At 39.9% G+C, this 11,824-nt stretch overlaps 1 protein-coding gene and 1 long non-coding RNA gene across 2 annotated transcripts in view; both read right to left on the bottom strand.

Moving 5' to 3' along the window:
- Positions 1–6,165: 6,165 nt before the first annotated feature.
- On the bottom strand, positions 6,166–6,593 carry LOC106940072 (uncharacterized). The gene is made up of 2 exons (XR_001422993.1): positions 6,472–6,593; positions 6,166–6,393 (listed from the first exon to the last, which is right to left on the bottom strand). It is a non-coding gene; the product is annotated as an uncharacterized LOC106940072 (long non-coding RNA).
- A 1,415-nt stretch (positions 6,594–8,008) lies between these two features.
- LOC106940070 (uncharacterized) overlaps positions 8,009–11,824 on the bottom strand; it is a 7,450-nt gene continuing 3,634 nt past the window's right edge. Inside the window, exon 2 of the mRNA XM_015022696.1 lies at positions 8,009–8,192. Coding sequence (XP_014878182.1) covers positions 8,055–8,192 — 138 coding nt within the window. The 3' untranslated portion in view covers positions 8,009–8,054. The remainder of the gene's footprint in view (positions 8,193–11,824) is intronic.

Here is an 11,824-nt window from a genome sequence, read left to right as displayed (position 1 = left end):
CTGGCACGTGCACAGAGGCCGGGTGGGAAGATAATTCTTTGCACTTTTACAAAGTAAACTGCCTAATTAAATCTTAAATGTAGCATTTCTTTTTTCGGTTGTTGTTTATCTCTGCTGAAACCATTAAATAAAATCTGATAGCATTGTTATTCTCAATAAACAAATGCTGAAGCATTTGTGTTAGAGTTTGTGTTACAATTCAAGCACACTGTTACAGTAATCAACTAAACTTATGTACATAGATGTTTCTCAAGATCTTGTTGAATGACTAATGACAATAATTTATCTCTCAATCTTACAACTCAAAATCTCTCAGAGGTGATCTTTAAAGCAGTCTGCAGCCAGTTGCTGTGGAGGTTACACAGTCAGATATTATCAGGGTTTAAAATAGCAGCAAATTATTTCATAACTTCATAACCATCTCGCTCCTCTAAGTCTGTTTAAAAACTACAGTCTCAGCCCTCCAGCTCTGCCAGCAGCAGAAACAGCAACATTAGACCTATCAGGGAAAACTTAGACCACATTTGCTTTGAATTGTCCCCACGTGAAGACAATGATTCAGTATAATACTATTAAATATTAGATTCTTGATCAATATGGGTTGTTGCTATGTTGTTGTACAGTGTTTTAAGACCGTGTTCAATGTGCCTTTTTAACTTTGAGCCCAGCGCCGTGCAGAGACGGTAAAATTCGCTCACTTTACAAGCCCTAGACTGCGGTTACCCCTAGAGGTTTCGATTCGATCGCGCAGCGCACAAACGCTAAAACCTTTGCCAGACACTCCGTTAGCGAAAAACACCTGAGTCATCGTATGACGCACCTTCTAAAAATAGAATAAAACAATTATATAGAGTTCGATTTTTTTAATGATCTCCGAAAGTGGACGGAGATCATTAAAAATGATCATTAAAAATGACGCACCTTCTAAAAATAGAATAAAACAATTATATAGAGTTCGATTTTTTTTAATGATCTCCGAAAGCGGACGGCCATACAGATAAAAAAAGATAGGATATTTGAGAGCGTTTATCCATTTCAACAGGGTGTATGACATTGAGTTTACACTGACTGCGCTGTGCTTAACCTGTTCACATACCTTGACATATAGCCACTTTCTTTTTTTTTCTTGTTATACGCTTTGTTTGGAACGAATATGGTCATCGGCACTGAAAATTGTGATAAATATTTCTTAAAAGCTTTGAGAGTTCCAAAGATCGGGAGCTGGAAAAGAAAAAGTGCTATATGTCCCCATATGAACGCAGTAGGCAGATGGAAAATGTTCATTTATACAATGAACAGATAAGGCCTCCTTCTTTAGACAATTAAATTCTCTTTCAGCATTTCGACAAGGAAGTTGTGGTTACATTTGCATATTCCTGAGGCCATTCGATTTCTAAAACGGCATTTCACAAGCAGTTATACATATCAACGTGTGAAATAGGCATAATGGTTGTTAATGACGCGCTGTCACTTCGGCACACATGGTTTCACAATTTACCTCAAAGAGCGAACACATTTGTCAGGGAACATAAACGGATTTATCAACATGAACACAGTCACTCAGTCAGCAATGCAGACGGAAAGCAAACAGAATACGCGCACAGATGTGGTTGCACTGTAATCCTCTGTGAAAGCGTCCAGTGTACGGCTCAGACTGTGTGCTGCTCCGCGCAGGAGGCCTTCGTCGTCACGCGGCCTGATACCGACAATCATTCGTTCATGCTTGAAACGTTTCGCTTCTTTTCTTCCTGTTGCTCCCGGCCGCCATGTCGTCACATAATGACTGATTGATGTTCGGCAGGCACAAGCCTAACATGTCTATTTTGGGCACGCGGCCTGGATTTGAGGAGGCCCGGTGTGTACTGCAGGCTGCAGGCTTTAGAAGTGCCACTGCTTCTAGGCAGAAGCAGAGACGCTTCACTCATGTGATATCTAAATATCACATAAGTCACTATTTCAATTTTCTATACCATAATGAATGCTTTAAAATTTCTGAATGCTTTTTGTGTGAAATTACGACATTTCGAAAAAATTAGGCGGTTACAGCACGCTGAGAACTGGACTGCATACCGAGGAGGCCAATCAGTGATTTGATTGAGGCTGTTGGGCACAAAAGTAGCAGGATACAAACAACCAAACCATCGATCTTAATTACCTGCATCTTCCTAATATTAGCCTTTACTAAATGTAAACTTTCATAAGTTGAGTACTTTTCGATGCAAGAGGACACATGTAATTTCACTATTGTGTTAAATCTTGCATTTGAAGTGAGTACATCTTAAGTTCGTGTTTATTAATTAAATATTCAGCTTTTAATGATTAATGGCTCTCCTGCTAAGTTGTACTCTTTACCGTCAGTGGAAACAATCCATTCCGTCTAAGAGGATCAGAGCCTAATCATGGAAGGCAGATATAAATTTGTATTTTACAATGGTCTATAATGTATTTCTTGCCCTTATCAAATAAGGGCCTGAAATAACTTAACTCACATCCCCTTTTATCTTCCTTATTTGTACCAGGGAGAACTTCTAAAAGCCATGTCTTTCAGAGGAGAGTGGGTGTTTTAAATACTTTATCCGTCTTTTTTTTGTGTGTGTGTGTGTGTGTGTGTGTGTGTGTGTGTGTGTGTGTGTGTGTGTGTGTGTTACCAAAGCCGAGACACACCGTGACCGCGCCATTGAACCCGCTGCGCTTTTTCTTCTTATCGAAACTGCATGTGGGGAAGATAGCGTGACAAACCTATCTGGCCAATTTCCTTATCTGGTTATTAGATTGTGAAATCCGCCACATGTCTCATACATTGACATGAAATAGATCAAACACAAAGAAGAAATAACAGAGAATTAACAAATGCGACAAGAAGATTGATGTCCGAGAGAGCTGACGGCTTATAAAAAAAGATCCGCGTCTAATGGCGATGTTATCTTTACAAGCTTATGGATTTAAAAAGTCATTCGGAAGCTTTAATATCGCTGTGTTTATTAGATGACCTCAAGAAAATCTGAATATAACATAGGTGATTATCTACTAAAAATAAATGCTTTACAATTTAAGGATGCTTATGTGTTAAATTACGACATTTCATTTATGTGACAGAAAAACTTCACAAAATAACCTCTTTTAATTGAATTAAGCTATTTAAGAAGTAGGTATAAGATATCATAGACCGCAATTGTTACGTATTCAAATCAGTAATATTAATTTTCAGCCACAACATAAAAGTGTACGTTTAATGCGATAACGATTATTGGAAACGGCAAGGGTGTCTGACAATTTAATGCGTAGCTACTGCTTGATTAACCGGTTTGATATAATGCCGTCTTGCTACTTTAGGCCTGTCATGCGATTTGCTTGGACAGATTCGAGGCAAGAACAAAAGAAAATACTGACAGAGCTTTCTTTATGCCATTCCATAAAGCTTTAAATTTCAATTAGGCCTATTGCTGAGCAGCATAGGAATTAAGCAGTGATTAATACAATAATACAGTAGCTACTGGGTTATTGTTCTTTCACGACTTGTGGTTCTGCACGAATGCGAGGAGTTCTAAGACAAGTTCACTGAAGCACATTTTCAACAATGACAATAACAATAACACCACCACCAACAACAACAATAATAATACATTTTTATTTGTATGGCGAATAACACTCAAGTAAAATTACAAACAGAACACGATCGTACATTAAACAAAATCATAAAAGGAGAACACTTAAATACATAAGGGAAGAAAAACTATGCATTGGAGCATGACAACATTACCGACGGAAATGATAAAGCGAAAATTATACGACATAAAACAGCATTTTTGTCCTGCTACAGATTGTGAATGCCTTGAAAGGGGGAGAACGGGTTTCGCGAACCTGCCAAACCCGTGTCTGAACTGAGGCCTTGAGGCTTGTCTGGGCTGTGCCAAGCAGGAATGTTATCAGCTCGTTAAATGGCCGTTAACCTTCACCACTCCACTCTAAATCTTCCTGCCATGTCTTCATTTAAATCATCTTCTCCACAGCCTCCTCTTCTCAAAAGGAACCGTTGCATTCTGCCATCGTAGTAGTGCTGTTATTTCTGCTCCTTTTCTCACCAGTGTGGAAAACCGCAAAACAAGACAATTCTTTCTCTGGTAAAGGAAGTCTCAGCGGGACAGCTTTTGTAGCTCAGACTGTCATTTCTTATTTAATTACACTTTTTCAGCTCCCACAGCTCCACAGCTGTCAATGCACATTTCAACATGGTAATAGCTTTAACACACGGTTGGTTGTCATCTGTACAGATTAGTTCACATGACTAAGTTCATGCGATCACAAAATCCACATGCGAGACACTATCATCCAGTTTATTTATTGTTGTAGCTTCACCAGAGTTGGAAGCATGGCAGCTTCTCTGTACCACCTCGTACAGTTTTCCAGAATCACAGCTTAATTTTCCAGAGCGCCACAAATAAAGAATCAGAAGGACCAGCAGGATCGCAGCGAGAACCCAGGTGGATATCTGCCAAGGCCGAGTGTGTCCGGCACAAGTCTGAGTTGGCTGCAGAGGAAGAGAGAGAGAGAAAGGGGATTTTAGAGACATTCAGACTCGTTAAAGTTTTTATATTTCACCTAGAGAATAAACTTGGTTCGCCACTTACATTTCCTGGTGCTGCTGTGCTGTTGGAGATCACCTCATGTGACTTTTTCTCAGTGACGGTCAGCCTAACAGCAGCAGGAGTTCCAGATTTGCAATCGGAACTCCTGATTCCTTGGATGCAGCAGAAATAATCCCCGCTGTCCTCAGGCTGCGCCTCCTCAATGGTCAGTGACAGATCTCCAGTAGTGATCCAGTCAGTGGACACAGTCAGTCTGTCAGCAGGTGTCCCGCTGCAGCCTTCAGAGTCGAAGTTCTTCACACACACATGCTTCCCATTTCTCTCCCACCAACCAGGTAAGCCTGTTCCCTGGATGGTTTTAAAGTAACACGGGAGCGTCACTTTATCACCCTGGGTCACAGACTTTTCACTAGCAAAAACTACCTCCAGCTGGATGGTTTCCTTGGTTCCAGACGTGGAGCAGGTCAGTTCATAGATCCCTCCATCGGTGTACAGCGTGTGGGTGAAAACGATGTTTGAAGAGTCGATCTTTATCCGGTCTCCGCTTACGTTCCACTGCCTGCTCTGACCAGTAGCGACATCCAGCCTCACCCGAAGCAGTGATACTGACTCGCCCGGCTCACATTTCACAGGAACTTTAAGCTGGTCTCCTATGATCACTTTAACAGAATCCGCTACATGCGAGACAACGAGGAGAATAAATGCGTAGAAAAATCCAGATTGTAGCGGTGCCATTGTGTTAACGTGTGCGCAGGCAGATAGGATCTCGTGAGCTGCATTTACCACGAAGCGTGAAAGGAGTGAGTGGGCTCCTGCCTGCCTCCTGCCGGTGTCCAGCTCCGCCCACCGTCCCTCCTCTTGGGGAGTTGCAGTACAATGCGACTCGTCTTGATTGAGTCGCATTGTACTGTAATGTACTGTCATCTACTGGACTAATGATACATTGAATTTCCCCATGTCTCTCCAATTTTTTAAATACTATTATAAAATCCCTGTCCTTCACTGATTCTAAAAATCTTAATCAACTCTGGCTGAGTGTGGGTCGCGCCAAAACTTTATGTTAGGCTTCTTGTCAGGATAAAGTACTCGAATGAAATACTTCAAACTGTGAGCATGAAATATCTTGAGTCTTACATAAGGATTGTAAACATTTGCTGACACCTACTGTCATAAAGAGAAATCGCAAGCTGATACCATGAACGCCAACTTTTTATTTATTTATCTTTTGGCTGATAAACTAAAGACGTTATAACTATTTTTATAATGTGTAAATTTGGACATTTTCGTGTATTTTTATTTTTTCATTTTAGTTTGACAATACTTTACCTAAAAGCGTCTCAGTGCTGGCTTCCTAAGGTAGAAAGTTGCTTAAGCAGTTGAATTTTTCTATTGGTTGCAGAGGTACAGCTTGGTACAATTTCGTCACACTCCGATTTTGAGATATGAAGCACCGATTGCAAGTCAGGAAGTGGAATAACAGCCAGAATAACAGCTGTCAGCTGGCCGGGCGCTCCAGGTGACACGTTCAGGAAGTGATGGACGCAGGGACTGAACAGTAAATACAAAAACTGGTGTTTAATAGGAAATAAACTGTTTCTTGGTCAGGCAGGCCAGGGTCAGAACCAGGGAATCCAAATCAGGGTCAGGCAATTCCAGATCTCGGGGTCAGACAGACAGGGGGTCAGAGCCAGCAGGTCCAAATCCAGATCAAAACGGGTTCCAGATCTCCGGGTCAGACAGACAGGGGGTCGAAGCCAGAAGGTCCAAAGCCAGTGGTGGGGGTCAGGATCGGGGACAGGAGAGGCAACTAGGCAGAAGGAAGAGACAGACAGGTTAGTTACTGGGCAGTTAGCTCAAGTCACTACAGCAGGCCTGAAAGTGTTACCGCTGAGGGTTTCACAACAATCTGACGCCGTGCAGGGGGAAGATCCGTCCTTATATAGCAGCAGCAGCTGGGGATCAAGGTGATGATTATCAGGTGTGAGTGGTCACAGCTCAGCAGCAGCTGTGACACCAGGTTCGGTACACCAAGAGAAAACGACTAACTCCTGGCACATAGCTTTCCCCAATGAGTGGGAGTTAAACACCGATATTATTCAGACAGGTCTGGTTGAAAATGTTTGGTTTACAAAGTATTTCAAAGCAGAGCACATCGGTTTGATTGATTAATTAAAGTTAAGCCTTCAAATATAATATGTTTATTTAACCGTAATGTCCTATCTGCGATGTGGAGAGTATTATATTTGTAAATGAATAATTTGTATTCCTTGTAGAAAAGTGCAGTACACATTTGAACATTTTAGAATCAAACTAAGAGATTTCCTTTTTACTATGGAACATTATTTTCTATAAAAAGTTAAGAATAATATAGAAATCAGTAATACATGACTGAAAAACAAACTTCGGCTCCGTTGTTTTTTTCTTCTTCTCTGCTCTCTGCTCATGGTTGCTTGGCAACATGAGTTACGCTGGTGGGGGCGGGGACAGATGGTGAAGGCTAGACCTGTCCGAATCCACAGATATTTTTCTTCTAGTCTTAGTTTATTCCCGGCCTTCGAAGGACCAGTTCTACGTAGACCAGTCCTTCGAAGGATGCAGACCCTGAATTCGGACACAGCTATCGAGTTTTATACATGACCGTTACTGTGTGACGCACCTGTACCGGAAGCAGTAGGAGAATTCAACTACAATAGGTTCAACCTAAGGAGGCCAGCAGTAGGTTTCAGGCAAAGATTTGTCAGGACTAAAGAAATTTAGAGCATTCAAAGTGTCTTGTCTGGAGCTTATTATAACAAGGTAATAAACTCTTTATAACACATGAGAGATGCACTTACATCTCTCCTGTAGAGATGTAAGTGCACAGCAAATTCAAAAGTGCACTTTTGAATTTGCAGTGCTGGTGATCATCTGATGGTCAGCCTAACAGCAGCAGGAGTTCCTGATTTATAATGTGCTTTTACCTCTGAGGAAACCACATAGAACAGTGCTATTTCTGACAAACACACAAACAAAACAGAAATGTACTTTTACCTCAGAAAAAAACACAGCAATGTGCTTTTACCCCTGTCTAAAAGCCACACACAAAACATAGAGGTAAAACCTCTGTGTGTGAGTGCTGACAAACAAAAAGGTGGAAAATCTTGCTCTAATTAATTAACTATGTGCTTAACAGTAACTTCACGCAGCTGCTTTAGTTTTTTTTCAGAACTTTTTATACACATCGTTTTGAAAAAATGGAGACGTGAACCATGAAAACTGTAAATCTTTCTTAAAAGTTTTATTGAGAAAATTTCAGCTTTAATTAGAGCTGAAAGGCGCAAATCTCCACATAAAATGCAATAAACAGACAGCATTAATTTATTTGGTGAAGAGGCCAGTTGACCTCTTCACAAAAGAGGTCAACTGGCTGGTGAGCAGCCTTCTCTGTCCCAGCATTTCATATGAAGACAGTTCTTCATCTCCTTTGATTTATGAGACCGAAGGCGCCATCCAAATCCAGATACACAAAGGAGCAGAAACCACCAGAATAACGATAATAATGCCAATGAAGACAGGAATGCTAATACACAAAGGTTCCTTATGTGCAGGGGGTCTTTGGGTGTGTCGCTGTGGAGGAGAAAGAGAATTAAGACATAGTATGTGCAAAGATGTGATAAGCACCAAGTTCTATACTTACAGACGGAGTGGTGAAGGTTTTAAAGCTCGGTGAGTGAAAATAGTCTCAAAATATCTGTGCGTGTGTAAAATGATTTGTGCGTGTGTAAAATGTTTTGTGTGTGCGTAACAGGATTTGTGCTGCGTAAAAAGATTTGTGCGTGTGTAAAAATATCTATGTGTGTGTAATCCTCGATTTGTAAAACTTAAACGTTTTACGTTTCTCACTGTGCTTGTGCCGAAGTGCCAAATATGTTAGTTCGCTGGAAAACGGTATATCTCAGCACTTCCTTATAATATCCTAAAATTATTTATAGACATCTGGTTCTGATCCGATGGAGCTGCTGCAGGAACACACTGATCCTCTAACAGGATCCTCAGATCCAGGCATCGATGTCTGGTGTCCTGCAACATTTAGATACGTCCTGGCCTGGTCCAGCACGCCTGAAATAAGTGGCTGCTTAGGACAGTCAAGTTCTCCAGAGTCGTGCTAATGACCTCTGACCTCATGATTTGACTCAGGTGTGTTAAAGAAGATAAATCTAAAGGTTGGAGGACACCGACCCTTATGAACTGGAGTTAAAGCCCTGCTGTACAATTGTCATTCAATCGTAATCACATTTACTTGCATACAGTGGAAACTTTACCTGTGTTGAGGTAGATGAGTTGACATAGCGTCTTTACTTTAAAACCATTTTGGTTTCCATTTGTTGAAAGTAAATTACAAACATTTAGCCTGCTTTATGACAGAAACAAAGTTTGATGTCACAAATATATGATTTTAATAGAGGCATTATTAAATTTGTACTGTAGAAAGAAGATGACAAAATTGTTTCCTGAATTAACTTTAATGTTCATTTCACTGCACACAAAGGACAGATTAAATATTTAAGAATGCAACAAATCTGTTGAATCTTTAACAAAATAGGTTCAGATTAATATGGGTGGTTTCACAGCTACCTAAAGTTAACAATGAAATGTCTTAAAACTTACATGGATGTTCAAATATTTACTATAATCAATTAACAAAGGAAAACACCATAAAGCTGTGTATTCAAATACGACCAGTGTCAGTCTGTACAGATTGAGGAGACACCATAACATCTACCAACAGAGCAGGTTAACTACTGTAGTTGTTTGAAAGGCAGCTTAGTCCAGTTGACGGCTCAGTTTGAAGCTTCAGGTTTTGGTGTTGAACCTCCTAGAATCTCAGCTGCTGCAGATTGTCTGAAGATGCAGAGAAAAGTACAAACAGATAGTGTTAGAAAAATTGTGTTGATTTTCCTGAACCGACAGATCTCACTGTGACAGAACATTACTGAACCTGAAAATGACTTGAAGCATCACAATGTATGTAGAAATGTTTATTTTTATGTTGATCAAAGGTTTTACATTAAATGTGTTTCTGTGAAGGCTATTTTTGCAGTGGTGCTTTAAATAAATGCATAAAATCTTTATTTTCCTAAGTATGTGTTTATTAGCTCTCAATTGTGTCAAAATATCAATCTGGAAAGAAATTTACTGCTTGTGAAAATCTAAACCATCTGAATACATTTTACCATCTACATTAATCAACTTGAAATGAAGACGAACAGAAGCAGCAGGTTTGTCCTGGTTTGCAGACGAGGTATATATTTGTTTAAGGGCCGATGAAATGGGGTCCAGACGCAAACAGTTTAATCTGAAGATTCTGGAGGATGTGTGAATAGGTCTGTTACCATGAAAAAAAATTACTGTATGATAAGTTGTTCCAAAGTTCTCAACAAACAATAATATAGTTCTTTTGAGGCCATGTTTAAGTTATATAATGGCAATGATGAAATAATAATGCAAGAACACATTCTCAAAAGTCATTAGACTTTAAATTCTAATGAACATTTAACACTGGAACTGAAGACATTTTAATATACAGAATTTATTCAACTTTAAACAACTAATGAATTTTGAAGTCTTTTTAAACAAAATTGCTTTTCAAAATAAGGTCTAATCGAGACCAAAGTACCAAACTGAAGACTTTTATTATCCAGTTTTTGGTAGAGAGAAAAAAAAAGAGAAACAATAAATCATGCCAATGGAAATGATTGACTGTTTTAATTTATCATCCGATTAATCGATTATTCTGACAGGCCTATGTGTGAACATTAGACTAAATCCTTAAGTATGTTGAAAAGTCAACATAAATGAAGTACCTTTCAGTTTGTTCTGGTGAATAAAGTCTAGCAGCAGATGATGATCCTGCAGGTCCAGATCTACCTTTATTACTGCTGAAGCAACAAAATATGGTTTCAGTGATAATGACCAACATCCATAACTGCCATAATCTCCTGAAGATGCTTGCCGACTTCGGCATCACAAAACTTAATCAACCTGGGTTAAAGTTAAAACTGAAGACAGACGATCAAACTGTGCTGAGTGAGAGAATAAAAATTCAAGCTTAGCTCCCAACAGCTAACGTAGCATAGCTGACATAAACATTAGCTCCCGCTAACAGAAACATACGAGGAGGGCAGAGTATCAAAATACCAGACACATAAAACGTAATGTGAAATGATTTATAATTACTCCATGTCTCATTTTAATCGGAGAGCAAAGCCTGCAGGTTTAGCTCCTACTTACTTCAGAGGACAGACCACCGGGACGCTCCGTCTTGCTTCTGGATTTGCCTGGCTATTTTTCCGTCCAGCGAACCATTCCGCCACCTAGTGGTCCTTTTTCAGACCACCTAGTCTCCTGTACCGTTCAAAACGCACAATATGTCTGTAAATAATTTTAGGATATTATAAGGAAGTGCTGAGATATAACGTTTTCCACCGAACTAACGTATTTGCCACTTCGGCACAGTGAGAAACGTCACTGGATAAAAACACTAGACTCAGAGCAAAACCCAGATGTCCCAACCTTTACTAACATGTAAACGCATCATCTACACACAAATCTGGGAGTTTCCTCGAAGTGTGAAATGAGTCTCAAAAATAGTTGTGCACTCGTAACCGGATTTGTGTGTAAATGAAGTTTTGTGTGTGCGTACCAGGTGATTTGTGTGTACTTTTTCAACATGTATAGGCGTAGTAGAAGGTTTATTTTAGTTTTAAGTTTTTCAAATCGAGTATTACACACACAGATATTTTTACGCACGCACAAATCCTGTTACGCACGCACAAAACATTTTACACACGGACAAATCATTTTACACACACACAAATCTTTTTACACACGCACAGATATTTTGAGACTATTTTCACTCCATAATTTTCACTCCATAGTCAGGTGACAAAGACACTCGGTCTGTGAATCTTTCTCCATATACGACGTTACCGAAGCGATCCACTTTAATCACAACCTGCCCGTTAGTTTCCCACTGAACAAACTTCACATCCACACCCTGAGTTAAAGAGAAGCAGGGAAGTTTTCTTGGTTCACCTTCAGACGCGGAGATGTTGGAGATAAAGACAACCCTTAGCTCGATGATGCGCTCAATATTGTCTCCACAGATAAACTCATAATGTCCGTTGTCGTTGTAGTTGACATTCTTCAGGAAAATACCCGATGAGGAGATGTTCAGCTGTAAACTGTATTCTTCTACC

Source organism: Poecilia latipinna, unplaced genomic scaffold (assembly GCF_001443285.1).
Source record: "Poecilia latipinna isolate Pla-1442-1.1 unplaced genomic scaffold, P_latipinna-1.0 Scaffold3081, whole genome shotgun sequence".
Classification (NCBI taxonomy): domain Eukaryota; kingdom Metazoa; phylum Chordata; class Actinopteri; order Cyprinodontiformes; family Poeciliidae; genus Poecilia; species Poecilia latipinna.
This window is presented reverse-complemented; position numbering and strand designations above follow the sequence as displayed.